The sequence below is a fragment of the Drosophila mauritiana genome, chromosome 2R, assembly GCF_004382145.1.
Source record: "Drosophila mauritiana strain mau12 chromosome 2R, ASM438214v1, whole genome shotgun sequence".
NCBI classification, from domain to species: Eukaryota; Metazoa; Arthropoda; class Insecta; order Diptera; family Drosophilidae; genus Drosophila; species Drosophila mauritiana.
Window position 1 is genome coordinate 20165939 of NC_046668.1, and position 13790 is coordinate 20179728.

Below are 13790 nucleotides of genomic sequence, written 5' to 3' on the forward strand. Positions count from 1 at the left end.
GAGTAATAGCCATAAAATCTACAGATGAGTACGTTATGTCTTTGTAATATGTTACGTGTTCTTCTAAAAGTATTTTCCTGACTCTATCTGCATCTTGCACTGACATCTTCCTGTTGGTTTTGGCAGCATAATGCCTCCTGTTCCACCCTTTTTGCCCACTCATTTTGGTTTGCAGCCCACCGTCCTTTACGATCTGTCATAAGCGGCTTAGCTGAAGTTGATTAGGAGCTCTCTCGTTCGCACATTGATTGCGTGTTGCAACAAACGCTGATCATGTAAATCCTAAGTTGCAAGTTTATGTGCTGCATGCCCTCTCTATGCGAGTATATATACATGTATGTACAGACACTTATAGATATGGTGGTAATGCTGGCCAGACGGCCACAAAACCCACATGCAACTTCATTTCGCCGTTGCACGCAATTAAAATCTTCATTAGCCGCGTTTAATTTCCACTTTTGATTAAAATAAAAAAATAAACAAAATGAAAATGAAAAGGCGAAAAGACGAGACGACGGGGCAGAAAGGCAGAAAAATCTTGTGACATGTGTCGCTGCTTATCGCCATCAGCCGGCAGCAACAAGTGGAGTTTTTCGAAAGGAGTTGGGGCTCTTTGGATCCGGTCCTCGGGCAGGACTCTTTGGATTCCAATTGGGATGGGGATGGGGACGAGGCAATGCCGAGCTGGAGCCGGACACTTTGCCTGATTAACGTTGGCCGCTTCGCAGAGTCGCTATCAATGTTGGGCCTAAGTGACAGTTGACTTGTTTATCAATTGACAGACGTTGTTTTCCTTCTTATTTTACGTTTTTCCCCCTTCTTTTTTAGTTTGGGTCGGCTAACTGTTAATAAGCTTGTTCTGCGGCCTGTGAAAATGTTGCTTTTAATTAAAAGTCGCTGGAATGTTTTGGCTGCTTTGCCTGCTGTTTTGTAAGCCGTATTTTAAAGCCCGATCCTGTCACGATAGCGGCCAAAGAGCTCATGTTCGACAACTAAGTAGTGGCCACAAGTCAAGATATTGTGTGTGTGCATAAATATTTGCCAGTCTTTGGGTTTAAATCATGTTCACGCCGATCAGCCTACGCAATGCAAAACATTCGGTTCTCACTCAGATAAGCCTAAATTCCCAGTATCCAAAAGTTATTTTGCAATTGAATATTTGGATTGTGAAAGGGATTCGGATTGGGCAATTAAATGCGGCTCATTTAGCTTTATTATTGGAAATAAATATTGCCATATTATTCAAACATTATTTGTATAGATGTTTGAACATGCATAGTTTTATTAAAAGTAAATAACATTTCTCAACTATAACTTAACCCCTTTATTTAAACTTTCCACTTGGCTTATCTGTTTTTTTCCTCTTGAAACTTGGGTCAGTTATTTATTTTTCGTCTAATTTCTGACTTCTGTTTCTCTGCCATTTTAATTGGTTTTCTTTTGCGGCTTGCAAGCACAAACAACGGTCCAAACTTCTTGGCAACCAAAACTTTATACTCGGACTGGACATGTTTATTACTTTGCCACAATTAAGCCATATATTTCTTGGGCAAAAGCGGCTCCCCTGCTGATTTTCCACCCGCTTTTTCCACCCGCTGCCTGCAGTTGTGGGTCAGTGGATTACTTTTCCGGCTTTGCAGCATTGTTTTTCCAACTTCGAGTGCTGCCGAGTGGCTCCCACTCGCTAATGAGCTGTCGCAACTTGAAAATGAAGTTCAATGTTGTGGCTTGTAAATCTCCCCACATGTGCTCCACTTTCCGGCAGAAGCCCATTTCCATAAATATCAATTAAGCGAGAGGAGCGACTATCAAAAGTGACAGAAACATGTGGATGCGTCTCTGGTTTCCCCGTAGAGTTGATTTGGCTCCTGGTCTTGTGGTCTTCAGGTTTCTCCACTGGCTACCTGGCCTACGCAGTTTTATAATTGGACAATTTACTGAGGTGCTGCCCCCTGGAAATGCTCGGCTGCCCCTCTAAACTCTTCAATTTGGTTCATCAGCTTCGGTAGTCGTAGTCTGGAGTCTATAAAATGTAACTGGGGAAAATGTTACCATTTGGGCGTTGAAGCATGAAAAACCTAGTGCCCCATGTGGGCGTGCCCATCGGAATAGAAGTCGTGTGCTGGGGTTACAGATACGCCCCAATGGATATTCCAATACCCCAAATTCAATTAGTCGAAGTCGAAAAGCTGTGCTCACAGTCGCATAAGCGGCTTAGTTTTCCACAAATACATAAACACCCTCACACACACACACATGCGGGAAAATTGTTATGAAAATGCTTTCACTAATTTCCAGAGCTCTTCTAATTACACTTGGAGTTTGGGTCTGGCGTTTTTCCACCGAGATGATGTTACTACTTAGTCATTTGGCATCCACTAAGCGGTCAGTAAGCGTCAATATTTCATGTCTAAGCCTATTACAGATTATTGTGCCAGCTTACTCAGACGCAAATGACAAGTGGCGGGAAAATCGGAGGAAAATCGCTGGAAAATGGAGGCTTGCGGGGCATGCCAACAATATGTGGAGTGTCGAGTCTTGATTGGATCGCTTATTGGGCGGCTGATTTGCATAATATGGGCTAAATAGTTGGACAAGTTTTTGGGAAACTTATTTAGGTTTTCATTTACAAAATTCCGTGGGGATAAAACTTGCACAAAGCTTGTATAGAATGTGATTTAACCATTAAAAAATAATTTCGTTCTATTTACAAATAAATTGATTTAACAAAAACTAATTACTTTGCTGGCATTATTTCATAACGAAATTCCACAGATTTTAAGTTGCGCTGGAATTCAAATTGCACATGTTTAATTTAAATCCCGACCCCATTAAAGCCGTTTAATTTAGCATTAATGAAAAGTGCAACACTATGGCTGATTCTCCTCACAACCCCTGACAAATATGGCCCCTTTTCCTGTCAGTTCAAACCCTGATTGTTAGTTAACCTGCGAGGCATTTACACTTTGCTGGCAAACATTTCATGAATTCATTTGTGCGACAGCCTGGAAAATGTGTTGCCAAAATGAAAAGTTACCCAGCCACATGATGCCAGCTGGCGGATAGAATGAAACGTGATTAGCAGCCAGATTTTCTGCTTTAAATAAATGATCCGCCACACTATCCAGTTTAGTAGTGAAAAGTCCAAGGAAGATGAAGCTTCCGTGGATTTTGATCGCTTTATTTTGCGGTTTGTGCAGTGGTTCAATCGAACGCAGAATTCGGCCCAATGAAGGAACGATTTTCGGGTGGCTAGGTTCAATATTGCTACCTTCAACTACGACAACAACTTCAACTCCGGTAGTGGCAACAACTTCCACAACAACCAGAAGAACAACGAGCAGTACGAGTACTACGACATCCAGAACCACAGTGGCACACTTTCCCATTGAAAGGGATTGTGTTACTTGTCGCTGTGGCTTGATTAATACCCTGTACAAAATCGTCGGAGGTCAGGAGACCCGCGTCCATCAATATCCCTGGATGGCTGTGATTCTGATCTACGAACGCTTCTATTGCTCAGGATCTCTGATCAATGATCTGTATGTTCTAACAGCAGCCCATTGTGTGGAAGGCGTACCACCAGAACTAATCACCTTGCGATTTCTCGAGCACAATCGTAGTCATTCCAATGATGATATAGTGATCCAGAGATACGTATCCAGGGTGAAGGTGCACGAACTGTATAATCCGCGGAGCTTTGATAACGATATAGCAATTCTACGGCTTAATCAACCGGTTGATATGAGGCATCATCGTTTGAGACCCATTTGTCTGCCCGTACAATCGTACAATTTCGATCACGAACTGGGTATAGTTGCTGGTTGGGGAGCTCAGAGGGAAGGAGGATTTGGATCTGATACCTTAAGGGTAAGAAAACAGATTTAAGCTTGAATGGGTAACTTTAACATTGTGAAATTCAGGAAGTGGAAGTTGTGGTGCTGCCCCAATCGGAGTGTCGGAATGGCACAACCTATAGGCCTGGACAAATTACGGATAACATGATGTGTGCTGGATATATTTCGGTGGGTGGCAAGGATGCCTGCAGCGGCGACAGTGGAGGACCTCTGCAGACCACCTTCGATGAGCAGCCGGGTCAATATCAGCTAGCGGGAATCGTTTCCTGGGGTGTCGGATGTGCCAGACCACAAGCGCCTGGAGTTTACACCAGGGTTAATCAGTATCTTCGCTGGCTGGGCTCCAATACTCCAGGAGGCTGTCATTGCATGCCATATCCTGAGGAAGATTACTGAACTCAATCAGCAGATGAATAGAATTTATTGTAGCACCTTAAATATATTATAAAATTTAAGATAGCTGTGCTGCATAAATGATCCAAGCTGCTTTTTCAATAACAATTTATGCACCCACTTTTAACTAATTTATGCAACCAAGCAGCACATCGATCAAAAGTTGCTCACCAACTTTTTGGCTAGATTTTAGCAAATGTTGCATAAACTACTTGGAAAACGCTCAGCTTATCCCCCGGGGAGCACATCCATATCCATAACCACATCCTTAACTGCAGCCATTGGCAAATAAAAAAGCAATTCGAAACTGGGTTACAACACTTGAAGGCAAGCTATTTGGATCCTTTTACCTTTTTGGTGAAAAGTTTGCCAAGCAGATGGAACGAGGCCATATCTCATACATATAAATCCCGATTTGCTGGCGAATATTTTGTGCAATTTTGATTGTTATGCGTTTTGCATTTGTGCAATCATAAAATAACTCCCTACCTGCTCGCAAAAATGGGAAGAAAGCCCAAGGACACGCCAAACTCACAGGAGCAAGTTTCACTGCATTTGGTGGCTAGTTCTACAGTGTATAGCTTATTTACAAAGTTGGATTTGGAAAAGGCATACAGATAAGCGCAAAGTTTTTAACAAATGTACAACAAATTATTTACTCAGGGGAACTGGTAAATTGAGTTTCGATTTGTTGGTAATTGAGAGTTAAGGTTAGTAAGTTTGCTGGCGCAAAAAGAAAAGTTATGAATTTGAATTCCAATTGAAGAAACTTTTAAAATTAGTAAATCCTAAAACGCTTTTGATTAAGAGTAATGGCCAATCAGTGATGATATTATTGGAAAGTTTTAGGATATAATAGCTCTTAAATGCCTTTGTTTTTATGACTCCACTTTATTAGATCCGTAACTATATTGCCCACAGTCAACACCTCGTTTCCTTTGGCATTTTCCCACCACAAGACAAATTGCCAAACCTTATAGAGGGGATGCATTCGTGTTGGCCCCCATAAAGCATGGAGATACATATGTAAATAGTTTTACCACCGCTTTGAATCATTAAAAAACTTTACGACTCCGTATTAAAGTCAGACAAAAAACTGGAAAAATACGAGAGGGAAGAGAGAAATACGAACAGTAAAGAAAACATTAATGCCTTGCCAATAAATTTGTCTCCCCGGCAGAAACTCGTAAAGATTTCCTACTCAAACCCATAAAGCAGTCTCAAAAAAAGTTTGTGAGCCTCAGAAGTTAAAGTACTGCCGACCTGCATGGATTTCCAGCTAAACGACAAATAACTTGGCATTTAATAACTCTGCATTCGGAGGGCATTTCGCCTTCCCCCCCAAACTTCTTTGCCCACCCTCACATTTCTGACTTCATTATAATGCAGCAAAAGTCGCGACTTTATTCCTGTTTCCATAATTTAATACTGGAGCGAATTTATGTGTTGAAACTAAAGCTGCGATTGTGGCCTTTGGACCGAAAAGGTGTGTGTGGATTGCATTCAATTGGTGCGTGAAAGTTAAAAACGATTCCTAAGCATCTATATATATCCAAATTCCTATCCTGTATCCCAAAATACAACATTTTCAATGTTAAGTTTACAAGTTCAAGCTACATGTATAGTTCAGTGATTTATTCTCCTAGACACACGCTACACACACCCCCACTATCGAATATCCCTGCTGTTTAGATCATCATTTAAACATCAAATTTAATAATCAGCCTGTCATGTTTATAATTGTGACTCTTGGGGGGAAGGCAGTATGGGAGGAGGATGGCAGCCTGGTCAACTCGGCTCCTCGATGGGCAATCATGGCAAAAGCCACCGAAATGGAGAAGCAGAAACATTTCTCAGAAGGCAAAACATGACACATCTCATTATGAGGACTCCCAAAAGAACTCAACCGCAGAATCCCTCGCCTTCTCGCAGTTCGTGTGCTGCTGTCAGAGCATTTTGTTTATGATTTTGTAGCTGTCATAAAGTTATTAAAAGTATGTGACATTTTTATGACATTATGACGTCTTGACTCAAGGTTTCTCCTCTTTTGCCAACCGAAAAATCTGTTTTGGGATTTTTCGGAGGAGCGGAGCCGGCAACTAAGAGGATACCCGGCTTTTGTTTTCAACGCTCCAGAGTTCTGCGAGTGGGACCAAACCGATTTGGTCCGTCCGGCTGTCTTGAAATATGATATCAAATAAAAAGCAAATTAAAGACGATAAAAATCGTGTCTCGCCTCACGCTGAGTTATATAAAAAAGCGCTTATTTTTTGCGCCTCTTGCAAATGCGGTGCGAGGTACACCGCAAATCCGAAATCCCTTCGAAATCAAGTATCGTTTAAGTTTCGCTTTGGTTCTGGTTTTGGTTTTGGTTTCGTTTTCGGTTGCCTGTTGTTCATCTTGTTATTTGGTGGCTCATAAAACTTGTAAACATCCGACTGATTGTGCCCCTGTCTGGTTTTTTCCTTTATTTTCTGGTTACGTTTTCGGTTTTTGTGAGTTCGTGTGGGTGCTGGCCCTCGGTTCGAATTGGTAAGATACATCCAGATAATATTACACTTTTGATTGGCCTCGGTAATGGGGCACTGAGGGCGTTAGAGATCAAAGAGCGATAAGCGATTTAATTGCCCATATGTCCATACTTATTGCCTTCGAAGAAGACCAACAAAAACTATAATGAAGGGTTTAGATATGCCCAATGGAAGATGGTTAAAGGAATGGGCCTAAAGTTGAATAAACAAAAGATATGGCAGAGGTGAACGGTCCGGAGATGAAAAGTTCTGTTGGTCACATTAGCTCTACAAATAAAATCCTCTTTTAAGTTACTAAACAACGTTTATTTGCGTGGCGCACAAATATGCTTTTGAACTATCCACTCAGTCAAGAAATGGATTTAACAATTTATAATTCCTAGTTAGTTCCTTAGATATACTATACAAATCTTATGACTGGCAGACTCAACGAGGATTTCGCTTGGAGTTGCGAAGATCGTAGCGTCGGCTTTTTGGCGGTTCAGGAGCGTTCCTGTACTGCAAATTTTTGTAAACATAATCCTCGTCATCCTCGTCGAAGTAATCCTCTTCCTCGTCGTCGTCGTCCAGGTCAGCGTATGGCGAACCCTGCGCCTTGGTTTCGGTCCTTTCTTCGATGACTTGCTCCTCGGAATCAGTTTCTTCTTCAGCAGTATAGGAGACATTTTCGTCACTAGGCTTTAACTTAATGTTTTTTGGGTTTCTAGAATTAAATCCTTCATACACTTCGTCTTCCTTGAAATCTTCACTTTCGCTGGAACTGTAATGGACAGCTTTAGCTTGGCGTTTCGTGGGTTTGGCTTTGGTTTTGGCTCTCGGTTTGGGCTTTGCTTTAAACCTAGTGCTGGTACTAGCCTGTGGAAGTTCCTCCTCCTCGTTAAGATTAGAACCGCCGCACAATTCCTGCATAGCCTGCTCCAAGTCCGAGTCCTCCACTACCTTGCGACCTGAAGATTTCAGCCTAGCCGCCGCTGAGGTGGATGGCATGAAGTCCAAGTCGAAGTCCGATGAAATCGGTGGCAGGGCATCGTCTTCATCATCCGAGTAGTTCATACCAATGGGCAGATTCTGCTGGAAACCAATGGACTTATTGGTGGCATCCATAACTATGTCCTTGTAGCCGGTGATTTTGCTACCATAGCGCGGCAGATATTCGGAGAAGAACTCGCTGACTTTGCATAGCTCGACCTGGCCATAATAACCGGCATAATCGGGAGCTTGACCAATTCCGATATTAATCACCGATTCGTGCGGCTTAACGAATTTCGCAAGGGACATTTTACTGGGCGCTAAGTCTACTGGGGCGTTATTGAAAGATGAACGCCCCCTCTTCACATTCAGTTGCGCCATAATGCTCTTGTTGAACACATCGTGACTGTTGCGATTCTTAAGGACACCCAGATCGGCTTGATATCCTAGCAGAGTTTGGAAATGACATCGAGCCACTTGCAGAGCAGAACGGGATGTGTAGGAAGTGGAGCAGAGATCTCCACGCTGGACCATCCTGGCAATATGGGCATAGTTCGGGAGGTGCAAAGGTGGACGTTGCAGCTCCGCCGTTCCCGGGCTTGAAATTTCCGGTATTTTCTCACATTCCTGGGCCAGTTTATGCAACTTCAGTAACTGACCCTTAACGAAATTTGGATGCCGATAGACCAGAGTGATGTTGGAGAGACAGACTGTGGATTTACGCACATCCTTCAAAGGAACGCGTTCGAATCCGTGGGCCAATAGAGTGCTCGTAAATTGCAAAATATTTCGACAATGAAATATGGAACACCCGCTGGACAAATGCTCCTGCATGGCCTGGTAATCGACCTCCAGTTCGCGGCCATTTGCCGACCACTTGAGGAAGTTAATGGAGTCATTATCGGTGGCCAGGAACAGTTTCACGGCGAATGCATAATGGAGTAGAGTATGGTTTTTTGGGGTTTCCGGGATATGGATGCCCAACTGTCGGTAAATCCGCCTGTGATTCTCCACTGCCTTCTTATTGATGATGGAATCAGGCTTAACTGCCAGATCGAGAGGCTCCTGCTGCAAAGGATTTCTTTCGAATTCTTCTAGCGGATCCTCGGAGTCCTCAAAGTCCTGAAACTCTGGGCTATCCGCGGGCGACCTTGACTCCCCCTGTTCCCACTCATTTTTCCAACTTGTTGCTGCGACTTCTTCATATTCATCATTGACTTGCTGTGACTGGCGCAAAGTGCCTCTGTTCCTCGACATTATCCCTTTCTATATACAAGCTTCAATAACTTTTTAGTTCTCGAAAAAATATTTGGGGAAACGAGCAAGCCGGAAAAATATGTGGACTGACAAACGACTTTTGACAACATTAAGAGTTACCTTGCTGTTGTTTTCCATTCGGAGAAAGTGTTGCTATGTTTTTGTGTTATTCCTCACATTTTTTATCGATGATTTTTAAGAAAACACACTTTTATCAGTGTACTTTAAGCAGTCACACTTAATATTTATAGCTTAATTTTTATATGCTAAATAAGCCTTGCATTCCAATATATTTATCCTGTTGCCAAAATTATTATTGATAAATTAAAGTTACACAATTTAGCTTTAGTGAAAGAGTAGACAGGCGAAAACCAAACAAAGCTCCTTTCATTCTATTTGAATGCACTTCATGTGTTGTTTGCCATAAATCTATTGTTATTTATACCCCCAAAACCCAGTTTTAACCCTCCCATTTGTTTCCAAGGGCGGCAAAGTTCAAAAAGGAAAGTAAGGGAAGCCTTTCAATTGGGGATTCATGGGCTATATCAACAATAATGCAGACCAAAGCCGAGACAACAAAAAGCCGCCAACACTGGCACTCAACTGGTCTATAACCAGTCAATGAGAAAGAGAGGGTGACACTGTGCCGAAAGAGATAGCTTTAAATTGACATTCATATGAATATTTAATACACATCCTTTAATCATGAATCATCCATGGCGAACACCCCCAATTATTCTGACTGATGCACGATATTTGGATGAACAAACTGCTGATTTTTTTGGCACAGGCGCAAAAAATCTGACTGACAAGAATTTTATGCAATAATTTCACGTGTCACCAGGAGTAAATTAAAAAAAATGTGGTCAGTTGCTTTAAGGTATTGAATATTATTATACCCTACTCTTTATAGCTCCTTTAGTTATTGTTGAATTACTGATGTAAATAGTTCGTCTACTGAATATAATTATGCATTTCATTACTCAATTTCTTTGGCGAATATTTCCGCCAATTTTATTGTACTTTTATTACGCTAGTTGTAATGTTTACAGTCCGAATTTGATGACAAAGTTGTAATTTCCCTGGGAAAATCATAGGGCAGCCCATGAAAAGCTGCATAACAAGAACAACGGCTGTATATGACGAATAAATTTACAAGTCCAGTTGAAAAAAATAGTATTCCAGCACGCACGTGATTTTGACAATGAAACCCCTTTCGATTTTTTCATTGCTTCCTATTTTTTGTTGCCCTTTCTTTTGGCGGAACGAAAAAGTTTCTTTTGTTGTACATTTTTTACGATCTGAGTTAGTCGTGTGACGGAAGCCCTATATGAATTCATAAAAAGTACTACATAAGTTTCGGTTTCAGTTTAATTTTACGGGTAGAGAGCTATGGGGCTTTATTTACTCCTTATCTGGACAACATTTCATCAACTATATATGGAGATCTCCCTTCTCTTTCGTCTAAAAAATATTTTATAAAATGTCGAAAAGTTCATAAAACATAAAAGTAGGAATGCCGCCGCCACAGTGTTGTTTTGTTTTTGTTTAATGCGTGTCAAGTGGTCGTAGATTATGCATTTTTATGGTTTATGGGGCGCTACTTCATCGGTTTTCCTTTTAGACTATTGTTTTCCAAGCAATTAAAGATGAAGACGACTGAGCACGACCTTCTAGCCCCGAATTTCCCAGCTGTTTTCCGCCCTTCCGCTATCTGAATTGCATTTTTACGATTCCGATTCCAGTTTCGATTATATTTCCTTATTCTAGAGTGAGTCACTGCAGCAAATGATACATTCTATAAGATTCTCGTGGTTTAGTGACTCATGTGAAGACAATGGAGCTCCAATCCATCAATCATTTCACTTGCCAGAAGGCAAACCTTGGGGTCTCATTGAACTTATTTCTCTGCTCTTCGCCTTCTTCGCCTTGAGGTTAAGCTAATTAAAATAAATGAATATATTCCATAATTTTAGGAACTGCATATTTTGGTGGACTTTGACAATTAGCGGCTAAAATATCACTTTGCCATATAGCATGCAGAAAAATCATTTTTCAAAACACAATGCATATTAATGATCTTATCGTTTTCTTGAGAAATGCCACAATTAAACATATTGAAAGAGTTCACAATTTAGTTCATTAGGCAACGGATTTCTGGGAATACCCAAGGGATAAATGGCATTTTTAAAATGTGCAAGCAATGCTCATCAAATCTTATAGTCTTGAAAGTGGTATATATTTGTATATTAAAATTAATTAAAATTGTATACAATTTTCTAGAACACAATCAGTTAAAATGCAAATGTATCTTCACAATGTATCTGCCGACTGTATCTACAATCTCGCACCCATGTAAACTGTGACTAATTGAATGCCTATTTCTCCCGCTTTTGCTTTTGCTCTAAAAAATCCATTCCCGTTAAGACTAGAAGGCAACTCCCGGTTTTGGTAATTTGATATTTTCGATGTCCACGAATTTTTCACTAAATATGTTTAAACTCATTTCCCCTTTTGGTATCGCTTTCACCCCTCGTATCTGTAGATACTTATTCCATTCCCTTTCTGTTCTTTGTCTTCTGGTTGCACTGTTTTGTCTAATGAAGCGTTTAAACTCCTGTTCGTTGATGATAATTAACACAACTCCATTTCTGAAGAGTACTGTAAAAAAGGGGATCTCATTAACCCTTGACATTTGTCACACGAACGCGGGAGAATTTCGTTTTGCTTTTTTGAAGATGAAGGAGTTTTCGAGTGGGTTCCAAGTTTGAATTGAAGTTTCGGGCTCCTTTTGTCTGCTGTACAAGTCAATCTACGTGACATCCTTTTCGTCCTTACTTTTTTACTCCTTTTTCGCCATAGGAAATTGTTGAAACAGATGTCAAATTGTTGTGCATTTTGTATGTTTTTGTTGCCTTTTTCTATTGTATTTGTTTTCATTTCCATCGCGGTGGTGGCCCCTTTTGTTTTCGTTTGTTTTGGTTCATTGACTTGGCGCGGTTTCGAATTTCTGTGAAATACTCAAAACCCCATCCCCAGCAACTCCTACTCCTACTCCTACTGCAGGGTTCCTCAATCGATTTGCAGTCCTCGAAAAGGGCAACTTGATATGTCCTCACTTTATTTCGAAGGCAATCGCGGGAGTGCCGAAAGTAAAGGGAGCAACACATGTGTCTTCTACATTTGGAGATCCTAAGATAATGCAATCTAGAGTTATGAGCTGGCCCAGTCGAGTTGCCACGGGGAGTCGTATATTTATAGCCATGAAGTTATGCTTGTTTAAGTAGATCTAAAGTGCATCTACAAAGGCCATTGCGTTTAGAATTTATTTGTGGTTAGCATGGTCCGTAAATTTTTAAAGGTTTTGGTGGAATGAAATATTATGGAACAAAAGTTGTTGGTTGAATATTATTGGTTCCATACAGTTTGCATTATATTATAATTTAAAATGTAAAACTGTTAGTTTTACTTAGTGCAACAACCAATATTTTAAGTCTTTTGTCTATTCCTTGCTTCCTCGTTCAATTTTCCACACCATTCTGAAATAAAGAAGACGCAAGAAAGACAGCCGAAGACATGCAGAAAGTGCGAAAAATCATTTTGTGATAAATAATACAACTTCATCAGCGAAAAACGAACCCCCAAAAGCGAGGTTCCTCGCCCTCGAGAGGACCACCCCCCCGAAAAGTCACCGTCTTCGGAGCGTGAGGCGTGCATAAGTGAAATGTGCACAAGATACAAGATACAAAGATACATTCGAGACAACACCGAACCGAGCAGCCAAAAAGGTAATTAATCATCGTCATGGGGCGTGTGCACGATTCGCTTAACGTGCGCCTTTGGCGGTGGTTCCCCCGCCACACTCCCTTGTCACAACCAAAAGGGGGGAAGGCCAGGGGCTCACGGAGGGGGATTACGGGGGCAGGGGCGCTGACTGAGGGTCACAGTTTGGTCTGTGCAGAGTCAGACAAACATATTACTCAGGGCATTTCCATATGGTCTACTTGAAGTGTACACCTAAAGATCTTAGCTGGCGTTCCTATGATATCTTTATTTAATATTATACATTAAATATAAGATTATACAATCTACTTAAAACAAACAATTTAAAAACTATTTTGTTATTGTTATATACTACTCATTTTAACTTATTTGACTAAGACTGTAAAATAAAACCATTTTATTAAATTAACCATACTTCAGCCACTTACAATAGATATTTCCTTAACATGAGTATTGTCGTAAAAGCAGATCAGATTTTTTTCTCTCTGTAACTTCATCTCCTTCAGCTGCGAACAAGGGGGCGTCGTGAGGGGGGCGTGGTATGGCGTGGCAATAATCATAACGAGGCAAATTAATGCGTTTCATTCTACATCAAGCAGAATTCCCGTGCACTTTTTTTGCCCACCCTTCTTGGGCGACACATTTGCTGATTTAGCAAATATGGGGAGTTGGTAGATACTTTTCCCCTTAGATATATAATTGTGTTTATTCCAACCCCCAGAGTATCTAATACATTCTAAGCGTGTGTGTGGCGCCTACTTATTAATTTGCGAGTTTTTAAATTTTTAATTGATTGTGTGGATGATTTCAGCGATTCCGCGAGCGATTTCATTTGGTCAACAGGGCGTTGCAAACTGGATTTATTTAGCTAATTGGATGCTTCTTAATTAATGGGTGCCGTTGGCTCGCCACCGTGCATAGAATACTACATATTTTTAAATTAAATGGTGGCACTTACTATTGAAAAATATTATGCTGTTGGTAGTGATTGAAATACTTA

General features: G+C 40.9%; 2 protein-coding genes across 2 annotated transcripts; one reads left to right on the forward strand and one right to left on the reverse strand.

Annotated features, from left to right (window-relative positions):
- The first annotated feature begins 3148 nt into the window (after positions 1 to 3148).
- Positions 3149 to 4555, forward strand: LOC117136707 (transmembrane protease serine 6). Its single transcript, XM_033297726.1, has 2 exons — positions 3149 to 3870; positions 3924 to 4555. The coding sequence occupies exons 1-2, from the start codon at positions 3154 to 3156 to the stop codon at positions 4251 to 4253; spliced, it is 1047 nt and encodes a 348-aa protein (XP_033153617.1). The 5' UTR covers positions 3149 to 3153; the 3' UTR covers positions 4254 to 4555.
- A 2545-nt stretch (positions 4556 to 7100) lies between these two features.
- LOC117136637 lies at positions 7101 to 9105 on the reverse strand. Its single transcript, XM_033297627.1, has one exon. The coding sequence runs from the start codon at positions 9005 to 9007 to the stop codon at positions 7208 to 7210; it is 1800 nt and encodes a 599-aa protein (XP_033153518.1). The 5' UTR covers positions 9008 to 9105; the 3' UTR covers positions 7101 to 7207.
- Positions 9106 to 13790: the final 4685 nt, after the last annotated feature.